This window comes from Pleurodeles waltl, chromosome 10, assembly GCF_031143425.1.
Source record: "Pleurodeles waltl isolate 20211129_DDA chromosome 10, aPleWal1.hap1.20221129, whole genome shotgun sequence".
NCBI classification, from domain to species: Eukaryota; Metazoa; Chordata; class Amphibia; order Caudata; family Salamandridae; genus Pleurodeles; species Pleurodeles waltl.
In genome coordinates this window covers 639190334-639214546 of record NC_090449.1, presented here as the reverse complement: position 1 = coordinate 639214546, position 24213 = coordinate 639190334, and the positions used below count along the sequence as shown (strand labels likewise).

At 46.9% G+C, this 24213-nt stretch overlaps 1 protein-coding gene across 3 annotated transcripts in view; it reads right to left on the bottom strand.

The window, feature by feature from the left end:
* DPP6 (dipeptidyl peptidase like 6) overlaps window positions 1-24213 on the bottom strand; it is a 1951083-nt gene that overhangs the window by 114726 nt on the left and 1812144 nt on the right. For all 3 annotated transcript variants that reach the window (XM_069211130.1, XM_069211129.1, XM_069211131.1), the window contains exon 18: window positions 19895-19993. In XM_069211130.1, coding sequence (XP_069067231.1) covers window positions 19895-19993 — 99 coding nt within the window. The remainder of the gene's footprint in view (window positions 1-19894; window positions 19994-24213) is intronic.

The following is a 24213-nucleotide window of genomic DNA, read 5'->3' as shown; positions in this document are numbered from 1 at the left end:
ATTACTCTGGGGAGATTTCTTAGCTGAGAGGGCAATATGTTTTCATATTATAGAATCTAAAGGTGTTATGCAAGATATATTTATGAGCATAAAATTATTTCAACTCCATAACGGACACAAGTTACTTACCTTCAGTAATGCCTTATCTGGTAGAAACAATATCTAGTTGCAGATTCCGTATCTTAGAATTTCCCCAGGCATCAGTCTGATCCGGACATTTTTCTCGAGCAGCACGCCTGTGCACTGTTAGGTGGCATCTATCGTCTCTGAGTCTGCCGTCATCTGCGCCGGATATGACGTCTTGGGTCTTATAGAGGTGCAACCCAGGTGCACTGACGTCAGTTTCTTTTCACTACTTTCCAGCCCAGAAGCATAGAGCCACGAAGAATACTGGTGCATCAAAACTAGGGCCCCGAAAGGGGAGTCCCTGTCCCTAAAAATCAGTTCTCGGAGCAGGGAGGATGGGTCAGTAAGGAAACTGCAACTAGATAGTGTCTCTACCAGATAAGTTATAACTGAAGGCAAGTAACTTGACCATCTGATAGAGACATATTGTTGCAGATTCCTTACCTTAGAATAGATATCAAAGCAATACCATCCCAGGAGGTGGGTCTTCAAACTAAGATCACACTAGAAAGTCCTGCAAGACCGAATTGGCAAAGTGCCCATCCCTACAGACCTGACTGTCCAGGCAGTAGTGTTTGGTAAACATGTGCAGAAATGCCCATATTGCCGCCTGACAGATGTCCAAGAATGGAACTCTGCATGCTAATGCAGTGGTTGCAGCTTTAGCTTTGGTAGAATGAGCATGCAAGCCCTCAGGGGGTTGCTTTTTAGCCAATGATTAGCACATTTAAATGCAAAGTTTGACCCGTCTGGAGATGGTTCACTTCTGCACTGCCCAACGTTTCTTCACACCCACATAACCAACAAAGAGTTGATCATCCAGCCAGAACACTTTGTCAGGATAGATAGAAAGTTAGGGTGGCTTAGATGACAAAGCCTGCAGCTCACTCATCCTGTGGGCAGATGTTACGGCCACAAGGAAGGCTGTTTTCAAAGTGAGAAGCATGAGAGGACATTTGCAGAGAGGCTGGAAAGGAGAGTACATGAGGAATGTCAAAACCAAAGTCAAATCCCATTGGGGCATAATGAATGGGGAAGGAGGAAACATACGAGTAAGGCCTTTATAGAACCTATTTACAATAGGAGATTTAAACATAGAAGGCTGATCAGGCAAATTAGAGATTTGCAGACAACAAACCTTTGAGAGTACCCAAAGCAGAGCCCTACTGGTCCAATGAAAGTATAAATGATAGAACCTCAGAGAGAAGGGCAGAGAGGTGCTCAAGAGACTTGATGTGCACTATGCCACAAATTTCTTCCAACAGGCATATACCGTTTTGGTGGAGGGGTGCCTGGCTGCCAAGATAACGTTATAGACTTCGGGTGGAAGGTCAAAAGCTGACAAGTGCAGCCGTTCAATCTCCACGCAAGTAGGCAAAGACTGTACAGGTTCAGGTGGAGAATCATCCCTTGCTGATGTGACAGAAGATCCTGCCAAAGGGGCAGTCTGATCGGAGGATCGATGGCCATGCTCAATAGCTCAGGATACCGGACTCTTCGTGTCCAGTTCAAAGCCAGAAAGATTGCTTGAGAGCAGTCGTTCTTCATCTTCTTGAGAACTCTGGGCAGAAATGATATGGACAGAAAGGCATACAGGAGCCTGTGCTCCACTCGAGATGAAAAGCATTGCAGAGCGAGTGCCGCCTTGGAAACTCCAACGCGCAATACTGCTGACATTGTGCAGAGGTGAACAGATCTAACCAAAGCTCTCCCCCCCTGCTGAAAGAGACCTTGCACCAGCTACTGATGGAGATACCATTCATGATCGACCAAGCATTGTTGGCTGAGTTTGTCCGCTCTGGCATTCAGCGAGCCCGCCAGATGTTGAACCACCAGAGAAATGCCCTGGTGTTCCACCCATGTCCAGAGGCGCAGAGCTTCTAGACAAAGGGCCCATGACTTCACCCGCCCTGCTTGCTGCAGTACCACATGGAGGTGGTGTTGTCCTTGAACACCTGCACTATCTTCCCTTTGAGAGAGAGAAGAAATGCTTTCAATGCTAGTCTTTTTACCTGGAGCTCCAACAGATTGATGTGGGTCCAGACTTCCCCAGAGACCAGATGTCTCTGATCTCAGCCTCTCTCAGGTGGCCACCCCATACCAGGAGAGACGCATCTATCACTACTGTCAGATATGGTTGGGGAAGGGATACGGATCTGCCACTTATCCAAACGTGGTTCGTTAGCCATCACTGCAGATCTCACATACCATGTCAGAGAGATTCCTTTGATGCTATGTCCACTGGAACTTCAGGTCCCACTGCAGAGCCCACATGTGCCATCTGGTATGTGTCACCAGCAAGATGCAGGAGGCCATGAGGCCTCACAACTTCAGGGTTATTCTCACCAAAATCCAGGATAGAGGCTGAAACATCGGTATCATAGCCTAAATATGCTGGACTCGGCACTCTGGAGGATAAGCCCGAAACTGAATTGTGTACAGAAAAGCTCCAATGAAAGGGAGCATCTGAGAGGGAGTCAGATGTGACTTTGGCACGTTTATAATGAACCCCAAATAATGCACGAGGTCCGTTGTAGGTTGGAGGAGGGGTATAACAGCTTGGGTGATCCCACCTTCAAAAGCCAGTCATCAAGATAAGGGAAGACTGAAACCCCTGATATGCACAGATGAGCTCCAACCAACGCCATCACCTTGGTGAACACCTGAGGGGTGCTGATAAGGCCAAAGGGGAGCACGATGAACTGAAAATGCTTGTGGCCTACCATGAGTCGTAAGTAATGTCTGTGGGCAGGCAGGACGGGAATGTGGAAGTAAACGTCCTGCAAGTCAAACACTATTTATCCATTCTCCTGGGTCCAGGGCAGAAAGAACCTAAGCCAGAGTGATAATGCTGAACTTTTCCTTCTTGAGGAAGAGAACATGGCAAGCACCCTCCTCAAACCCGACATCACCACGGCCACCCCTGACGACTACAAGATGATACACTGAAAACAACACCAACAAACATGAAGAAGGCATCGCCATCGTCTTCAAGGAAACCATCCAATGCACCATCACCGACAACAACCCAATGCCTCTCGTGGAGCACCTCAACTTTCGACTCCAGACCAATGCCAACACCACAATGCTAGGTGCGCTCGCACACAGACCCCCAGGACCATGTCCAGCCCCTTGCTACACCATCGTCAACCTCTTCCCCCCCCTCGCCATCGACTCCCTCAACTAAGCCCTACTCGGTGACCTCAATTTCCACCTTAACGACCCCAACTCCACTTCCCTCATAGAGAACCTCGGCAACATCAGCCTCACTTATCTGGTCTCCAAGCTCATGCACAAAGACGGACACACACAGAAAGCAACCTTCAGTCCCAGCGACAGAATCTATTTCACACATGGGACTGAACTCACCTGGACCAACCATGTCATCAACCACTTACCATCCCCACTTCCCAGTACACCACCTCCAAGCACTCCCCACCAAAGCCAGGGCAAGGTAACTGAGACGCTATGGGAACAGGCCCTAGGCACCGCACAACCCAAGCCCATGGCAGACCTCAACCACGGCATCTAAACCTTCACCACCTGGATCACCAAATTTGCCGACAGAGTCACCCCGCTGAAACCAGCTGAAACCAACAACACCACCAAGCCAGTAAGATGATGCACTCCAGACTCGAGTGTTTGGGACCTAGGGGGAGTCTGAATGCCCCAGCGGTCCCAGCTGGCTCCCCGCCCCCTTCAGGAGCTGGCATTTCTGTCACAGACAGCGAGCTGCTAAACATGCATCTCTGTGTCTGTGAGAGCAATCCTTTCGTCTGTTTCCCTGCCCGCATCTCTACTGGCAGGGAAACAGACAGAAACTCCGCTCACAGCAGGCACGAGCTGTTTGACAGCTCTTGGTTGCTGGGAGCAGAGTTGTGTTTGTTTTGACTTAGCAGAAGCTGTCAAAGCTTCCACCAAGACAGAGCAAACAGCTGTGTCCCAGCAGTAGGCAGCCCAGGACATAGCAGGAGCTGCCCCTGGGGGTGGTGGTCCCCATGGCCGTTTTGGCTCCAGGAGGGGGGATGTGCAGCCCTCCTCCTTCTGTTTTCACAGGCCGACCCCCGGGAGGTGGTGGTCAACAGGGCCATATGTGGCCCAGGAAGGGGAGGCAAGTGCCCCACCTCCCACTTCCAAAATGTATTTAGGCCCACGGGAGGTGGTAGTCCCCAGGGCCCAGGGGGGTTCGCGAGGCTTCCTCTATTACTGCTCATTTGGCCCTGGGGAGATTGTGGTCCCTGGCACCCAGGGGGGAGGGGGACCTGCGCAGCTCCCCCATTAGTCTGATTTTGCCCTTAGGAGGTGGTGGTCCATGGGGCTCTAGGGGTCCAGGCAGCCCCCCATTACAACTATTTAGCCACAAGGAGGTGGTGGTCCTCAGGGCTCAATAAGCCTCATAAGGGGGGCCACGTGTGTACCCTTCCTTTTTCTTAAACAATTCCCACAGGACCTGGCCCAACCAGGAGCTTTTTCCCAAAAAACGAGCAAGCCTTGCACTTGTTCTTGTTTTTATTTTTTTATTTTCACTGGATCCTCAGGTCCACCGTGACTCTCTGTGAAACTTTAAAAATGAATGATTTTTTGCTTGGCGGGGTTCCTCTGGGACCCGAGCACCAAAGCTAACGGGTCAGGATGTCCCTACTCTGGCCCCATTTTTTTTTACTTTTCATCTTTTTTTTCAGGGACTTGACTGAAGCTGAGTCCCAAGATGGCTGTCAACACTTCCTTGTTCAAGTGTTGGCAGCCAATCAGATCTCAGAACAAGATCGAGAGGGCTCGCAGAGCCTTTGTGTCCCTATAGTTAAAAATTAGCATTTTCTTTAATATCTCAATAACTACTGAAAGAATATGCACCAAATAACAAAAAGGGCGCTTTCAGGACCAAGAAGTGCCTTTTTGCTGAATTTGGTGTAATTTCATCCAGCGGTTTGGGTTGTAGTCCTGTTCAAAAACCCTGTGGGAATAAACATGGGGAAAACATGTTTTGGGACCCTCCTTTTTCTCAGCCTCAGCTCGACGGATCATCCCGAAACTTTCCAGACTGCAGCTGAAGTAAGCGTTGAATATTTTTTGAAAATGTGGGCTCCTAGAGCGCATTAAACAAACCGCAGTACTTAAATACCTCAAGAAACACGCCCCCTGGGTTGTCCTACTGCAGGAGATGCACCTACTGGAAACTCGCTGCTCCTTTTTGGGGAGCTTTGGATACAAAAGGGTCTACCACTCGGGGGTTTATGCGAGGGTCCTGAGTAGTGGCCCTGTTGCTTCATAGGTCGCTACCATTGGTCGTTACTAAGGTGCAAGAGGACCCACTGGGAGGTACATTGGAGTAGAGGGTCAGATGGAGGTCAAGCTATATAACTCGATATCCTGTTAAATTCCCCGACATCTGTTGCAGGATACCTGTGCGGCGATTGGATCAATGTTGGTGTCACTTCCAGCTGGCTTTACACTGCTAGGGGGTGACCTTAATGAGGTTCCAGATCCGCCCTGGGATGTTTCTACGGAACCTAGCGCCACTCAACATACCCGATCGACGAGCCTTAAGACATGGGCGTACTCGTGGGGGCTTTGTGATGTGTGGAGGGTGTGGCAACCGTGTGCTCGTGCATACATCCATTGGTCCACCACCCATCACACCGAGGCCCGTATTGATCTTGTATGGTTTCCGGCGATGGATGTTTTGAATCTGAGGTCAGTCCGCATACTTCTTAGGGGCATATCCGACCCTGCCCTGCTGTTTGCGGATTGAGATGTCAAGTATCAGACACATAGACCAACCTTGAGGCGCAATGCGTGGCATCTGAAGTTCCCAGAGTTTGTCAGTTTTGTAGAAGGGGAACTTAAGACTTTCTTTTAATGCAGATTGGGCTCGGGGGCCTCAGGAGCTACGGTGTGGGTGACCTGCAAGCTGACAATGAGGGGTGTTATTAAAAGTTATATTCGTGGGCAGGAGCGACACCAGCGGGCACACTGCAAACAAATCGAGACTAAGATGTTGGAGCTACAGGGGCGAGCTAGAGACTCGGATGCCCTGGCGCAGTCAGAATTACGCCAAATATCTCTTGAGGAGGCTAAACTATGTTGGCAGGCAGCGACTAGGAGAGTATATGAGATGGGCGATAAGTCAGGGTAAACTGCATTATTGGTTGGCAACGCATGGGGCAGCAACTAGAGTGGTGCCTGCCATACGCGCTAGGGTGGAAACACCCAAGTGGAATTGGAAGCGATTGCCCAGGCTTTCGCAGCCTATTATCAGGATTTGAATGCTAAAGGCCCCCTCCTGCACCTGGTGGAGGAGGGTTACCTGGTTTGGGACCTCCTGGTCCCAACTATGCCACCCACTGTCGCCGAGGACTTAGGCCAGCCACTATTAGCGGAGGAGGTAGATACTGCCATTTCGGAGCTTAGTGAGGATAGAACTGCCATACCAGACTGATATCCAATAGAGTACTACAAAAGGTTCCATTCATTATTGGTACCTCATCTCCTGAATCTTTACGGTGAGGCCCTGTCAACTGAGACTTTTCCCCCTGAACTTGATTGTGCCACCATCATGGTCCTGCCCAAGGGGGGGCAGGCTCCGGACCAATGTGCGTAATATCAGCCAATCCCCATCATCAATGCTGATATCAAAATATACACCAAAGTACTGGTGTTACGTCTTGTGCGTACATTGACCCACCTCATTCATCCGGATCAATGCAGCTTTATGCCCGGCAGAAGCACGTGTCACTGTATCCGATGAGTTCAGGCAGCCCTATCTCATGGCGTTGGCTCCAATGGTTCCCTGGCCCTTCGCCTCATAGATTTGTGTAAAGCATTCAACATGATTTCATGGGAGTACATGGAGGTAATCCTGGCACATATGGAGCTGGAGTCATTGCGCCGCCAAATGATCTGTCTCCTTTATCAACATCCCACTGCCCAGTTTGGGTAAATGGGGTGCTCTTCCAGACATTTCCAATTCAAGAGAATATAAATATCTGACCACACAGCCAGACGCTAGTACTCCGTCACCCAGTATGTGGCTGTGTCGGAGAGCGTAATTGTGTGGAACAACTGTGGTGCACAAAACCTGCTTGTGAAGTTGAAAACAGCATGTAATCATGAACAAAAACAGTGCCCTTCCCCCCCCAGATCCCTCCACCACACATTTCCACCAAGAAGCATCTGCCGCCCTCCAAACATCTTAACCTAAGGTAACTTGTGGCGGAGTTTGGCAATCTACATCTGGATACGCCCCGCACACGTACAGATAATCCGCCTTACAGCTTAAATACATTAGTACTAAACATTCAATGAGAGGAATTCCTCTCCGCCTAAGGTCCCACCCTTGAACAGAAACACAGACTTATCCCTCAACCCTCTCATGGTGGGGATGGCTCAAGACCACAGTACACCCATCCAGACATACTACAGTACTGGTGCCAATGACAGTCAAAGTTCCCCAGCTCTAGGCCATGTCCAGGTCCCATCAACGAGGACCCCCACTGGAGTCGAAGATAACCGGAGTGTCAGAAAGAGAGGAATCACGGGTCTCCCCCTACCACTGATCCGTTTCTGGCGCCAGGCTCACCGAGGCATCTCTTCTGTTGCCACGCCAGGGGCGCCTCCGCTTGGACCTCCTCTGGCGCTTGCACACCTTGACACCAGGCCTCGGGCGCTGAACCTCAGCCCCGTTTGTGAGATCCACTACCAAACCATTCCTAGGATGCAGCTCCTGTTGCTACGTCACCCATGCCAGCTGCGGCGTATCACAAAACAGGGAGGAATTGCCGTAGATCATCTTCAAATTAGCCGGAAAGAGAAGCATATAGCGTATGTTCAGGGCCCGTAGTTTCTGCTTAACATCCTCATATGATCGCCTGTGTTGTTGCACAGCACGAGTATAGACTGGGAAAATAAAAAAAAAAAAATTAGAATAGCGTATTTCCCCTTGGAAGCGAGCCTCCTGCAGAATAGTATCACGGTCTCTGTAGTTGTGGAGGCAGACCACCACCGGCTGGGGAGGGGACCCTGGTGGAGGCCGCTTGGTGAGCTCCCGATGAGCCCACTCCATCACGAAGCAACTCAAGAGCTTGCCCTCGAACACCCATGACCGAAAGCAGGTCTCCATGAGATCCTCCAATCTGCCACCTGTTAGCTTCTCCGGCAACCTGACCAGGCGAAGACTGTTCCTCCGTGACTGATTTTCTGTGTCCTCGGCCCTCTCCTCTAGACCGGCCACCTTTGAGTAACCCATGTCTGAAGGGCGGTCACTACGTCCTCCACTGTCGAAATTCTAGTTTCAGCCTCAGTCACCCTCTCAGCCACTCGTCGCAAATCTTGCACACCAGGGAGAGGTCCATGCGGACCCCATCCACCTTGGACTCCACTGCCTCCCGGAAGTCCAGGATTGCCTTCAGAAGCGAGGCCATGTCCGGTAGGGGAGGGTCGGGTTCTGTCTGCCTCCCCGGCCACACCCAGCGTCAGGCCGGTGCTAGAGTCCGTGGGTGCTGTGTACTGATCCATTTTAGTTTGGGCTATCTTAGACTGGGTGGGTTTGTCCCGGCCCATTTCCAGGATCCTTCTCTCACTTGTCCCTCCTCAAGTGGTCAGTCTCTCACAGAAGCAGGCCCTCTGCACTATAATGTTGCTAGCAGGCAGGGCCGCACAGAGGCAGGGTCCCCCCTTGGCCCCTGTGCAGCTAACCTTAACCGCTGCCTCCGGGTCCCTAGGGTCCAGGCCCTCCCAGGCATCTGCGGGGGGTGACTCGCCTCTGCCATGCCGTGCCCCAAATCCAGCACGGGGCCCACCAGGGTGGGCCAGACTCAGGATCACGCAGCTGGGGGGTGGAGGGGCCACTGATGAGGCCCCCGACAGTGACAGCCCAGGCCTCCAACTGCTACCACCAGGCTACACGCCGGCACCTCCCATACTTGTCCTGTGATGGGGCCCCACTCTCAAGAGTCTTCCTTCGGGCCACGGGCTGTGGACACCAGCCGCAACTGAGCCCCCACACAACTCGGGACCTGCCACTGCCCGTTTTGCCGACCTCCAGCTACAGTCTGCTGGCCGGCCTCATGCATCTGACAGGCCCGTCCTCAGGGCTATGATGTGCACTCCTGTAATCGAGGCACATCAGGCGGACTCCGTGCTTGTCTCCAGGAGTGTGTCCCCCCCACCACTCCGGCCCACCACTGGCCCCAGCGGACCCCTCTCATTCACCCTGAGTCGACCCCACCCTTAGATCCTGGTGGGGACAATCAGCTGTCAGGCAGGATCGTTTAATGCTGATTGCGACCGCCAAGATGGCTCACTTGGCCATGCCCCTAGGTAATATGTTATACACTGGTCTGTACACCCTGATGGCAGTAACATACAGATGAATTTAAGTATATATAAATTATTTCTGCAACATAGTTAACTATAACTACCTACGAAATATATATATATAAATATATATATATATATATATATATATATATATATATATATATATATGTATTTCTTCAACAAAGTGACCCATCGCACTCCAGGAAGTTCTTATTTCAGCCTTTTATTGTCGTTTCATAAATGAAGAAATGAAGAAATTTATAGGAGTTTTGGTCGCTAACTACTATATATATATATATATATATATATATATATATATATATTCCACATCATCCTAAATTTAGGGTGCCACAAAAGAGGCAACTGTAAGGTGCACGAATGCATCTTGTGTTAGATTTTAAAGTTTTAAATCGAAAATTGAGGTGTAAAGTCACCATATCACCCGGAAAATATTGACATGCTCACTATCATCTTGGTAGTAAGTGTAGAGTGAGAATAGTACATTTATTCTCCCCGATGTAAAGTTATCTTAACGCTACTGTGTAAGTCATTGTCGCAGGTCGATATTTATGTATTGGATGTTGTGACTTATAACCAAATTAACACCAGTAAAGAAAGGCTAAAGCTACAGTCCATTTCCCCCCTGGTAATTGACATCTGCATGACTTTCTTCTAAATGTAATGATCCATCATGCCGTAAATAGGAAAAGTTTTTTATTTTATTTAAGAAATAACGAATACTGCCTATTTAACAATGGCATTCTAAATACATTCACATCACCTCATTTGCTTTCTAATTAGAGAACATATTAACACTGCGCTTCAAGCAGTGTGTTGCAAGACCATCTTCTGTCACACTGGCAGATTATTTCTGCAGAAACGATGCTAATGGGCGGCAAATAGGATCAATAGCCCTAAGACAGCTGGAGGCAACCCCTTTACTGTGGTGGGTAAAAATAAATAGGCAACATTAATAACTCATGCGGCCTGCTGATTCAGTGACTGTGGGGCTCGAGGCAGAACAGTGAAACAACGTGAAGCACACAAACAAGCAACCATTTACTGCTTATGTGACAAATACAACAGAGTGTTGATTAAATATTGAAATGGTAAAAATAGAAACAGCCTTTGTAACCTGTGATATTACCTATCCTATTCCGTACGAATATCACTGGAAGAACAACAATTTAGACCCCATTAAGAGACGTCTGGTAATTAGAGGAGGAGATACAAGGGCTAGAGTCATCAATTCTGGGCAGTATCACTCCCCCCAACACCTCAAGTTATTGAGCACTTGTTTTTGCTCATGAGATTAGAAAAACATGCAAGACACAGAATTACTGTGTTCAATTTTGCATTTGTTCCTTAATTCCAAGGATTTCTTTGTTTAACATTTTATAAGGATTTTTGTTAACACAGCGTACGTCAATTGACACAAAGTATTGCCTGACATGCATAAGTCCACTGCGAGAGAGGCAGTCAAAATCAAACAATCTTGCAGCCATACAGCAGAAAACAGTAACATAGCTGCAGGAAAAAGCAATAGTCTACAACAAAAGAGTCGCCTGTGGGAAAAATAACCTAATACAAAACAAAAGATACTCATACAGCGCAAAGGGCAAACAAGACGAGATGTAAGATGGGGTGGAGGGGGATAAAACAGTCAAACAACAAATACAAACTAGAATAAACTGCCACTGGGGAGCTTAGAGTAACTTGGCCAATCACACAGACAGTACTTGAGTGAGGAGGGGACCGCTCAACTCATCACATCCACTCACAATCTTTGCCCAGTCCTATCAGCCCGAGCCCAACCCTCAAACTAGTCGGGGCCCCAGAGTAGCCCACATGGAGCAATCACTCACTGATGGAGTCTTCATTTGGAGCAGGTAGAAACTGCCCCTGATCGTCAATGTCCGGGCAGTCATGAAAGTTCAAAACCCATGCCTTTGGATGCTCAGGACTATGTTGACCCCTCTCTGCTTTCAGTTTCAACAGTGTTCCCTTACACTCAGCCCATTTTAGTAACTCATGCCTCCATCCCTGTAGAGAAGAGCCCATGGGAGATTTCCAAGACAAGGATAAATTCCGCCTAGCGAGGACGAGGGCTAGGTACACAAATCTGGTAGTGAACAGATTGGCCTTGGGATCTGTAGACACAATGGTAAGACACAGAACAGTGTCCCAGTAGGGTGTAAGTGTTGGGGAATCCCACAACATAAGATGAAAGTCAGCACACTCCAGCTGGCAATTTGTATACGACCCATGAGCTTCAGGAAACGTGACATCGTTTTGTCTGGGAGCCGGGTACACCCAGTGCAAATAATAGAACTGAATAAACTTAAATCGGGTTTTATTGGAGGCCCAGGTGGTTAAGGTCAAGAAACTGGTCCAATAAGTGTCAGTGAGGTTTCGGCCCATGTCAGCTGCCCAATGTTCATGAAGGCTGACCAAAGCGCCCCGATCTGAATGAATGACATGACCTACGTTGGTGCGAAGCGCGACGCCAAAGCATGTAATGTGTAATGCATTCAACTTATCCCAGTTCAAGTGCAATCCTGAGTGAGAGCCAAAGTCTCTCAGCACCCCATGAACACCCACAAAATCTGAGCATTCACCCTGCAAGCATAACAGTAAAACATTTGCATAAATGGAAACAATGAAAGAGGACCCTCAATTTAAAGTCCCTTAATCCAAGGCCGTTCCTGTGCATATTTTCCTCTTGCTTCCATCGGGAGGAAAATGTGTGATGAAATAAATTTGGTCCAATCCGTTGCTTTTCTACACCCAAGATGTAACTTGTAATAGGGTAGACCATCCTGGGCATACCCCTCTGCCTGACTCCTGATGAACTCCTATGTAGTATCAAGAGTATCTTGTTGTTTGAAAACTGAGTACGTTGCTTTCTTAAATGTTCTCATATTTTGGAAATTCAAAAAAATTCCAAGGCATTAGCTTAGAAATGTATGAACATTTTCAGGCATGCGCAGCAGACAAATAGCATATAATAGTGGAGTACACCAAGCACAAATTACTATGAATCTTATTGTTAACGTGGTATTTTGTATAACCATGAAAGTAATTCAATTGCATAGGTGAATTTCAATAGAACATATATAAGAAAGAAAAAAAATTCAGACATCCGGGTGTAAATCACTTTTCCTTTCACTAAATCAGTTTAGAATAAAAAAGACTGTTTACAAATGCACACACTCATTTTCTTTGTAACTTCATACAACCGTATCCAGTACGACTACTTTTTAAGAACAAATGTTTGGCACTTCATAATTTCAAATAACTTGATCATTGAGTTCTAATTTACATGATTTCAACCAGCCGCAGAAGATTGTCAGGTTTTACACAATTTCAGCTAATAATTGAAGATTTCAGCCTTCCAGCCTTCACGTAATTTCAGCCAATGATTTAAGACTTCAGCCGACACGTGTTTCATCCCACTACAGGACTTCCTCAAGGCTTGCTGCTGGTATTAAGTACTCCTTAGCCAAAGAGACAACCACTCATATTTTGTCTAGAGGGAAGAAAGTATGTGTTCCAATTGTGCGTGATTCCTGATTACAGCTTATCTTGGCAATAGATGTGTTATAGTGTTAGACCACCCTATGTGTTCATAAAATGTTCCGATAAATTTGGAGGGATGTGCAGCTTGTTGCCTTTATTTTTTTAGACAATTAGCATTTATTGGGCAAGGGGAAATAGGTATTTGTACATTTTTCCAATTTGCATGGTGAATGTTTATGAATACCGATGGTTTCAACTTTAGTTACATCTGATTATTCCCAACAAAATTCTTATTGCTCAGCTAGGAAAACCCATGTCCCCATACCTTTCCAGAAGTATGCCTGTGGAAAATCTGCCCCCTTTGGTGGCCTATCTGTAGTTGAAAGCTATAGCCAGTGCTTAATATGAGTCAGTGGTTGCAGGTGGCACCCACTGGCACTCATTTGTGGGGACAAGCACTTATGTTCTTCTCAACAGACATTGATCCAGAGCAAGCGAGAGAAAAGAACGAGGAGCAGAAAGACAAAAAGAGTTACAAATGGAGAAAGCAGGGATGAAAAAGAACATGCAAGATTGAGATAAAGGTATTGATTGTCTTGTGGGGGATTAAAGAAGCATGCAGTAGAATTAAGACCACAAAGTCTTGGCATTTGACACAGATCATTGATTTCATGGGCTTCGAGATTCTGAGCAAAACTTTGGGTCAGACACTTGGGGCCATATGTATGAACACTTTTTCCCATAGACACAGAATGGGTAAAAACCTTTGCTACATCTGGCCCTTACTCTTTTACAAGTTAAACACTGGCTATATCTACAGATCAGATTTGATGGTTTGCAGATCTAGATCCAATGATTCAGGGTATTCCATTTGTGTTCAAAGATTTATATATTTTTTATTGACGGTATCTGTATAAATTAGATCTAGCCACATAAGTAGTGGAGTGCTCCGTAGAAAAAATGAAGAGTACATTAGTAATGACTTGAGATGTATAGCACAGACAACATCTGATACAACACTGCAATGTGGAGCTGGAATTGCATGTGAGGAGCAGTAAGCATCACGTAAGATTTAGAGAGATAATATTTCGGGAACTTCATGAAAATTATCAGGTCAGGTGACACTTTTTATCAGGTGAGATTACACTCATGCTCATCAGTGCATGAGTAGTGATTGGCGTTGCTGATCAATGTAAGCATGATATTTATAAATTTAGAAAGTATTTATGTGGTATGCTTGGAGGAACATTTGACAAGGTTTATGTTTTTGAAGTTATGGTGACCCTTTAAGATTTTCTCAGAGTGGAAGAAGGATATGTTGCAAGAATCTTCAGCTCAGGGTGAGATGTTGTTTTTCTGTGCCAGGTTCAGATAGTGTTTTATCATCTGTAATTTGCAATCTTGGGCAGTTATCTGTGAAAAAAAAATTGTTTGTAAATGTTTTGAATTTAGTAAGAGTCTTGGCAGATATCTCTATATCTTTTTGGGTTTTGTTTGGATTCTGCTGGCTGTGCTTAGTTTCCTCCGTGTTTTTCAGGTTTCTGGTTTGGTGTTTGCTGTATTTTGATGTAGATTATGTCACTTAAATAGAAAGAGCTTAAACATGTTGATAGACTTTAGTGAGAGGTCATTGTTGTCCCTTGCATATTTCTGAAAGGATAAACTTGTCTAGGTTTTCAACAAGTAATAATATTGGAATGTCGCTGATAGGTCTTTTCTTAGGAATAGCACGTTTTTTTTTCAGGATACATAAATCCCTGCCACAGTCCCAAAATGCCTACAGTTGAAAACAGTGCAGTGAATACACAGAAGGTGATGACGTACATACCTCTAAATCTATGTTCCTTTCTTTTCACTCACTTTGCCTCGTAGCCTTACATTCCTCTATTCACTTGATCTCGCATCTTGAATGCTGTGCCTCCTTTCACCATAGATTTCCCTACAAAACCACCAGCACTCTTGATACAAACTCAATATCACTCTTTGCAGTCTCTCTGGAGAGGTTCTTGACTTCAGGGGAATGGAAACTCATTGCCGTTTGTTTAAGTGCCTAACATATATCAGGTGTAATAGGGGGATCTAGAAAAAGTTTTAGGATTCAGTGCTCACACCCCAGATCATTCCTAAGCACTCAACACACACCAAAGCTCACATAAGATACTAGGGCCCAGATTTACAAACATTCTGCACTGTATTTTGTGATGGGAAACCTGCACATAAAATGCTTTGTTATTTGTTTGCTGGGAAGTTGCCTAAAAGTAACGCAAAGCTGTGCAAAGCACTGCTTTGCATTACTCTGCATCAAGGGGGGTGGTCACATGGGTGTTCCTAGGCAATCACCTATGCTTTTTGATGCAAAACAGTATCTACTATCAATAGTAGACAGGGTATTGAGCCAGAAAATAGCAACACTACGAAGCAGGCGTAAAAAGAATAAATGCTCTTATTCCTCCTAATGCTTCCCACTTTGCATATGTACTGTACTGTATAGCACACATTCAACGTGTGAAACGTTTTTATTGGAAAGTGGATTATTGGTAAGGGCAGGTAAGTACCTACACTTACCAATAGGCCACTACCCCCCACTTGGTTCAGTTAGGTCTAAATAAATTAACCCCAGCTCACCCCTTGGTAGCTTGGCAATGAGCAACAAGGGTTAACGTAGGAGACAAAGGCCCAGATTTATGAAAAGTGGCACTACACTCAGTGCTGCGTCACTTTTCTTACGCTCCTTGGCACCACCCTAACTCCACCAGGTGTGTGCCGTATTTAACAACATGATTTGCGCAACATGATGGTAGTCAGGGAGACTAGCGTCATAATTTATGATGCTAGTCCGGCGCTTTGCCGGGCTAGCGGAAAAAATGTTGACGCTAATCCTGCAAAGCACCCAGAGGCCCACTGAACACAATGGGATCCTTTGTTTAATGCCTGCACTTAGCAGGTGTTAAAAATACCAATAAAAAGGATGCAAATGAATCTCATGGATTCCTTTGCGTCATTTTTACAGCCCCCCTAGCGCCAGAACGCCCCCCTTGCATTCATTATGCCTGGCGCAGGCATATTGTGGTGCAAGGGGTTACAAAGTGGCACAATGCAAGCATTGCGCCACTTTGTAAATACGGCGTGGCATTTATGCCCTTCCAACGCCACATTAGCATTAAAAAAATTGTGCTAATGTGGCATTGGAATGGCGCTAGGCCACCATAAATTCTGGCCAAAGTGTGTAAAGCATTCAAGTATCACAAAACAGTGATAAAGTAAAACACAGGAAGCAGTTTAAAAATCCGAAACCAATTTATAGAAATAGGAAATATTTCCAATGGACAGTGGTCAGCTAGTCAGTTTCTTCAGGATTTGATGCAGGGGACTCTGGTTAAGTACTTTTCACGTGTAGCAAGCAGGGAGTCCTTACTGGAACAAGTTGAAGCCAGGCAAGGTCCTTCTTCTGGTGAGGACCAAATGGCAGCTAGTGCAGTCCTTCAGAGTGCAGTGTCCAGGTACAGGTCAGGGGTCCAGCAGGGCAGTCCTTCTTCTTTTGATGTTGTTCCTTGAAGGGATCTGAGGTGTTTCTGCAACTCTGCCATATTTATCCTTGCTCCTGTGGTGAAAGGCAAGGGGGGAAACTGACCTATAACAGGCAGGCCACTACTCCTCTGGATGACCACTTCCTGATAAGTGTGGCAAAAATCAATCCCAGGGAGGAACATTCTTTAAAATTCTAAAATGGCTGCAACTGAATTTTGGAGGTTAGGTCTGGCTGAGCCCACCCATTGGCATGGCTAAAAATCCTTAACACACCCCTCTCCTGCCCTCTCCTAATCTAATTAAGAGGGCACCTGGTTGTCTGGGGTTACAAAAAATGGGGAAGGTCCTGAGCTGCTCCAAATGTCCTTCCCTCCTTTGAAGACCAGTTTGGCTGCTCTCCCCCATCATGTTTCGCCACCTGCTGAGGCAGATCTCCTCACCCAGGCACTTCCTTTGTGTTTAGCCCAGGCCACTTCATACCTCATCAAGGCCAGAGGCTGGCCAATCACAGAAGGGCACTACAGAGCTGAAGTTGGCAACTTTCAGGTAGAGTTTTAAAACTCTTTCCCTGAATTAGTTATATTAAATCTGCCAATGGCAAATTGTGGGATTTATTATAACAATCAGTTTGATACTAAATTTGAAATAGCAGGCTCCTATTGAGACTCTATTAATTAAAATAAAGTCTCCCCATTTTTGCCTATGAAGTGCATTCACTACAGTGAGGGAAAAACAAATTTGGCTATTTTACCTCACCAGGGCTTATAAAACATTTTTTATATAAGGTTCCTGCTTATAGTTACATAGCACCCAACCATAGGGGCACTTAGGGCACACCTTAGGGGTGAAATATATGTAAAATTAAGGTTGTTTAAGACTTTGGAAGTACTTTTAATTCCAAAGTCGAATTTGCATGTAACTTTAGTTTAAAAGCACCCAGCAAGGCAGGACTGCCTTTAAAATGACACTAGACACCTCAACAGACTACCTATGCTGGGGTCCCTAAACCTACATTCCCAACCATATACTAGGGAATTATAGGAAGGTTGAATCTGTCAAATATAATTAGCCTAATTTGCATATCCATTTTACACAGAGCACTGGCCCTGGGACTGGTAAGCAGTACCCATGGCACAGTCAAGAGTCAGTAACCACCAGTACCTGTCAAAAAAGTTTAGAAGTGACCAGGGCAAAAAGGAGGACTTTCCTACAGTTTTAAAGTTAGTCTAAGCATAGTATTTTGTAATGGACGTTTACCCTTTCAGTACAAAACATATGCTAGACTCATGCACACACATTGCACTATGGTGCAAAGATGTGTGCATGTAGCTTGGCATCCTGATTGTGCGCTAGCGCTAAGGAGAGTGTCATAACTCTGTAGGTATGGTGTTGTTCTTCTCTTTCCCTCCTAAGCAATGCAGCACAGCTGTGCTGTGAGTGGGTGCTGTGATGTGCTGGGTGAAGGTTTAGTATATCTGGGCCTTGATGTGATTCACATTTCAATTAGCATAAGGCATTAAAGCTCATTCAGATGATCACTCTCTCACCAATCCACTCACCCACAAATCAAGAGATTGCCCAGCAACTGTACAAGAAGTTAAGATAAAACTGAATACTGAGCTCTACTCCAATTGGTTTTTTTTATAAAAGCTTTCATTTTTTATGGTTCTTACTGAGACCCACTATTGTGAGTACCAATGCAATAGCGTAGCAATAGTGGAAAACAAAAAAATATATTCCTTTCGTTTGTACATCATAAAGGAATTTCGGGTTGATCTGACGGAGTCGCAGGGACTTCTCCGTGCAGTGCTGGTTCTAGCACGGTAGGAAGGCACAGAGGGTGGTAGTGGTGGAAGGCAGATGGCCCGGAATTATCTCTTACATGTGGAGCAGGGAGGCCATGTTATGTATAGCTCCCCCATTGCTCTTCTTCTACTGTGCAGCAGCTGAAAGCTGTGTCCATTGCTTTTTGAAACCTTACATACACATAAAATTATAGATGACCAAAAAGTGAATAACAAGGATTTTCTGACATCGGGTTCCGAGTCGTCTGATGGATGTCTTTTAGAGTCCCTTGGTGAAATAATCCCACTTTTCACATATTCACTGTCCCTTGTCTAGAATTCTACATGTTATACACTGCTCTGTACACCCTGAGGGCAATGACATGCAGATGTGTTTAAGTAAATATACATTATTACTGCTACATATTTAATTGAAAACAGGCGAAGAGTACGTTTTTTCTATTACATTTTCTTCTCCCTGCATCTTCTAAAGACGACGCTTAAATTACACGTTTAGGTATTTATACAGCACATACATTGAAGTGGTTTAAGAGAGAGCTATATCGTAATGGAGAAAACTGCTAGATGATACCAGGTGGTACAAATCAAGTAGGAATTTACACACTGAAGCTACACATTTCATATATTTATTATCCATTACAATTCCAACATATGAACAATATGAGACAAAAAAAAATGATCTACTTTAAAATATAAGTACACAATTTTCTGCCAGGTGACAGATTTGGTATAAGAACTAGGCATGTGTGAAATGTTTTATACAACAGTGTCATCTTGTGTACTTCCAAATTTTGTATTTTGAGAAATGAGTGAAATTGTGACTATTTTGTAAAATGTAATGTTTTGCATGATTTTTGTAATCCAGCCTCCTGTCCTTATATCATATGACTTTATGACTTTTCTGTGCAATGATTTATAACCTCACAGATTTTTTTGATTTTTTTTAGGTGATACCGGCAAAATGTAGTTTGCATAAAAACATAATTTGGGAACAATTGTGCATATATCAGCAAAACAAATCCACAAACGTATAATTCAAACCCAAGCCCAAAGGACTAAAAGCTGTACATTTACTCACTGGACCACCTCTCCCGCTGGCCTGCACTACTCAGGGTCGGCTTTAGTGCTGGTGGTGCCTGGTGCGACAGTCTTTTTTGGTGCCTGCTCCCCATGACCTCCTTGTCCACAAATTCCCTCCCTACCACTCTCCAGAAGTGCCCCTCACCTCCCCTTAGCCCCTCTCTGACATATATCACTTTTTTTTTTAAGTAATACTCATAGTTCAACTTACACCGTTTTGTGATATACATGGTACACATCCTTTTCAGCAGACACATTATCCCTCTGTTCTACTTTATGATGAGAAGAAAAAAAACTGCCCCTAGATAAAATTCTGATCTCTCACCAGCAGTAACATTAATCATCAGAGTTATCTTGACATTTGTATTGTTTATTTTTGCCTAAAAAATGTTGGATGCACAAGGAGCTTTTAAACCCATAAGACGTTTTTAAACAGAGCACCCTGCACAGTCGGACAGCTGGCCCTGGCACTACGTCTCAAAACTTCTACCTCAAATAGCCATTCAAAAAATACTTACTATAATCCTCTATTTTAATATCTCGATATTCCACTTTAGGCATTTGTCTTGTTTCCATTGCATGTTTCACATTCTCATTTCTTTCGAGCTCAATTATGTCTGTAAAAAAAGTTTGGAAGCAAGAAAGAAACATGTTAATGCGACTCACTCGGGAGTAAGATATATTTTGAACACACTTTCAGACAGAATTACAAACAATCCTGCTTGAGGCAATCAATTTAACATGCATTCCATGTTTTGATCACTGCATCTTCAAGACACAAAAATTACAAAGCTTCGTCTCTCAGATATCGGATATACTGTGTGTTTATTTCTCATGTTGGCCTTTTCATACAGACGCTACTTGCTGTATCATTTTATGATTGCCAGTGTCTAACAGGATTACTTTAGAAGCTAACCCAGAGTCACTGGATGATCATCCAACTATCTCAGAAGTCATTTTCATATCATCAGAGATAATCACGTTCTTGAAGACATCACTAAAGTTTAGAAACTTGAGCTTAATGATGTAAGGATAACCTGAAAATGAGTATCAGATGACTCCACAAGATACGATTGTTTCTGATGATTTGAGGATGACTTGAAAATGACTGTGGTTACTTCACAACACATTCTTGTTCCTGATGATATGAGGATGATTTGAAAATGTCAGTCTAATTACTTGACTATAACTACTGCCAGGAAGGGGTGTCTAGTACAGGGAGAAGTGGCGCACTAAGTAATTTGGATTATACTAGTTTAACATAATAGTATACAACGGTGCACTACAGTGGGGATTACACCCTCAAATCCCCAACACTGATTTGACAAGTCAATCAATAAAACATAAAGCAATACTGTGGCACTCGTTATTATCACCTTATACTAAAGTGTGTCTACTGTCAGTTATTAACAGTAATTAATTCTATCAGCAAAAGAAAAAACCTTCTCAATACATCACATTAAGTAGACAGAATCACGGGGGCGTGGATGCGAAAGCCAAGATGTCGGACGCGTAGTCCGAGTGCTACGACGGGGCCTAACATTTATCCGTTTCATTGGAGCCCCGCCCTAGTGCCACCGGCAAAGAAGATCAGAGCAACACCGCGTTGAGATAGCGGTGCTGCGCAAAGAAGAAACGTTTGGCCCCAATACGAGCGGGAGCGACGGAGTGCTGCAACGCCCTGGAGCCCTACAAACGAGCCGGGGGCTCGAGTAGATGTGGTGCACCAGGTGCAAGACCCGCATAGTTGGCAGAGGAGACTGGTGGCCGCCGATAGCGGGCCCACTGGAGCTGGGAGGTCGGGCCCGCTCCGGAAGTGGGCAGTGCCTCCTGGTTTCCTCTGGGACGGTGCCCGGCCCCGGAGCCACCGGCAAGCAGTCCAGCGCAACACCGCACTGATACAGCGGAGTTGCGCGATGAAGTACAGACTGGCCCCGGCGCAGGCGGGAGCGGCGAGGCACCGCCGCGCCCCGGAGCCCTGAGAACGTTCCGGGGACCCGAGGTGCAACGGTGAGCCGGCGCGGCCCCGGGTGAGCAGCTGTGGAGAGCGCCGGCCAGTGATTGGGGGCCCTCTGGAGTCGAGGAGGGGGCCGCCTCGGAGGTAGGCAGGGCGGAGAAGACCACAGTGCAGAGCCAGAGGAGCATCGGAGGGGGCTGGTGGAGGACCCCCCGCTACCGAGGAGAGACCAGGTGAGCGAGGTCCCGGCTGGGGCCCTGTGGAGAGGGAGGATCCGGGGCCCCACCTAAAAGAAAGGGAAGCACCAGAGAAGGAGAAGATAGGGAACCAAGATATTTCCCTGGCCCCTCCGGGCAGAGAAGCAGCAATAACACCCTGGAGAAGGGCAGCAGAGCTGGGATTATAGGAGAGGGATGGCCCATCGCCCCTGGGCCCCCTGGAACTGGGGGGCGACCCCACGAATACCACTGAGAACCAAGAGGCGGCAACCACGGAACTGCCCTGATGAAGTGATTGGGAGGGCCGGCGGGTGCTCTATCCCCCAGGAGGAAGGATCACGCGAGCAGGGACCCGACCGGGGCCCGGTGGGGGGGACGAACCTGGACCCTCCTCCCTGAACTGAGGAGTGGTGCTAACCAAATAACCACAACACAAAACAAAACCAAAAAAACGAAGCTGCATAAAGGACCCACCTGACCCCCGCAAGCCCGTAGACGGCGTAAAGAGCCCATGGTGGGCGACAGGACCGGGCCCATTGATTGCAGTTGACAGGTCCTTGGCAGCACTCTCCTCTATCCTTTTCTTTGCTTAACTTCGTGCCGCTGGAGAAGACAGGAGAACCCTGGGAGGGCCAGAACGCTGTCAGCTGCCAGGGGAGTGACCTTGATGCGGGCCTATAAGAACAATTGCGAGCAGCACTAGTCTTAGCAAGGCAGAACACCGAAGGGCCACCACAGATTGCAGCAAAAGCCCACGTGAGGCTAGGGGGACCAAGGGACACCTAAGCATAGGTTGTTGGCTGCGGCAGAGAACTGGACTCCGATCTAACAGGGCTGATAACCTCAAAAAGCCGCCGTGGATGGAAAAAAATGGACCGCCCAACATCTAATGGGAAAAAGGAGGAGAAACGCGTGAACCAGCACAGTGTACAATGCAAGACACGCTAGACAAAACCGAGGAGCAATTGAAGACACAAAAACCACCCTGCAACGCAACATCAATCTGGTCGCAATGGAAGTTGGTCTCCTCCGAGCAGACCACCAAAAGTTAACAGACAGGGTCAAAGACACGGAGACAACACTGACAGACATAGCTCCGAGACAAAAGGATCTGGAGTCCACTGTGCTACATCTAACGGAGATAATAACGCGATTAGAGCAAAGGGCAGAGGATGCTGAGGGGAGGAGCCGAAGGAACAATGTGCGAGTGGTGGGGCTACCGGAAGGATCAGAAGGCACAAATATGGTGGAATACCTGGAGGATTGGATGCCTAAGACGGTGGCCCCAGGTCGGCTGACGCCGTTCTTTGCTCTGGAGAGAGGGCACCGGGTCCCGTGAGACCTCCAGCACCCGGTAGACCGCCTAGGGTGGTGATAGCACGCCTGCTGCACTATTAAGACAGGGACATCCTGCTCCAGAGGTCCAGAGAGGCAGGCCCTTACAGAGTGGGCAATGGAGAAGTGACCCTCTTTCCGGATTTCACCCTCGAGGTTCAAACACGGAGATCCTCCTTTCTGGCGGTAAAGAGAGCGTTGAGAGAAGAAGGAATCCAATACTCACTCCTCTTCCCAGCCAGACTGAAGGTGATGGTTGAGGGCAAGACCAAGACCAAGTTTTTTCCAAATCCAGAGGAAGCTTGGGAGTGGTTGGAGGCCTTGGGAGGAAGGAGAGGACGGGCTGAGGGGCCGGATGGGGAGCCCCTCCGGTGGGGGGGGGGGGTGAGAAGGCGGCACCGGTCTCGCCCCAGGCCATCGCAAACTCAGAAAGACATGAGTAAGAAGGAGGCCCTGAGGGCAGCAGCTTCAATGAGCATAGAGGCCTCTCCGAAGAGAAACTAGGACATTGACTCGGATGGCACCGCAGCATCATCAGTAGAGGGCTCCTGCTGCTCGGAGAGTCAACCGAAAGTGACACCGCAGACAGCGGATGAACTGGGGTGACCAGAGCGCTGATGGACGCTGGGGTGGGGCACACTGACTAGAAGAATGGCCCCAATGGACTCCGCACCACCCCCGACAGGCTTCTCGTCCAAACAGTGGAATGGGGAGAACTAAGTGCATTTGTTGGACCACGTTGCTTGTTTGCACGTTTTTTTTGGGCACCCTACAGTTACGGAGGGGCCCTGGGGTGAGGGAGTTGGGGTTACGTAAGTTTGAAATCAGATGGTACCTGAAGAAAAAAGGTTACACACATGAGGGTCGCTGGAGCACACAAAGCGGAAGGGAGGACAATGAGAGGGGGTGGGGCTGCATCCCTCACATGACATAACCTTTTAACATCGAATATACGGGGCATGGGTTCACCTGCAAAAAGACATAAAATACTGACCCACCTGAAGCGAAGAGGCATACACGTAGCGATGCTCCAAGAAACCCACTTGACTACGAGTGAGGTAGAAAAGCTGAGACGCAGATGGCAATGGCAGGTGTTTGCCACCAAGTATTCTGCCTACTCCAGGGGCGCACTAATCTGGATTCGTGCCGGCGTGCCTTTCGAGGCGATATCCACAGACATAGACCAGGAGGGCAGATTTGTAGTGGTGAAGGGAGGCTCCACGGGATCCCAATAGTCCTGGGAAGCGTTTATGCCCCTAACCAAGATCAGGCCCCTTTCTTTCAATGCCTTTCGAGTCGCATCACCCGCCAACAGCACGGGGAATTA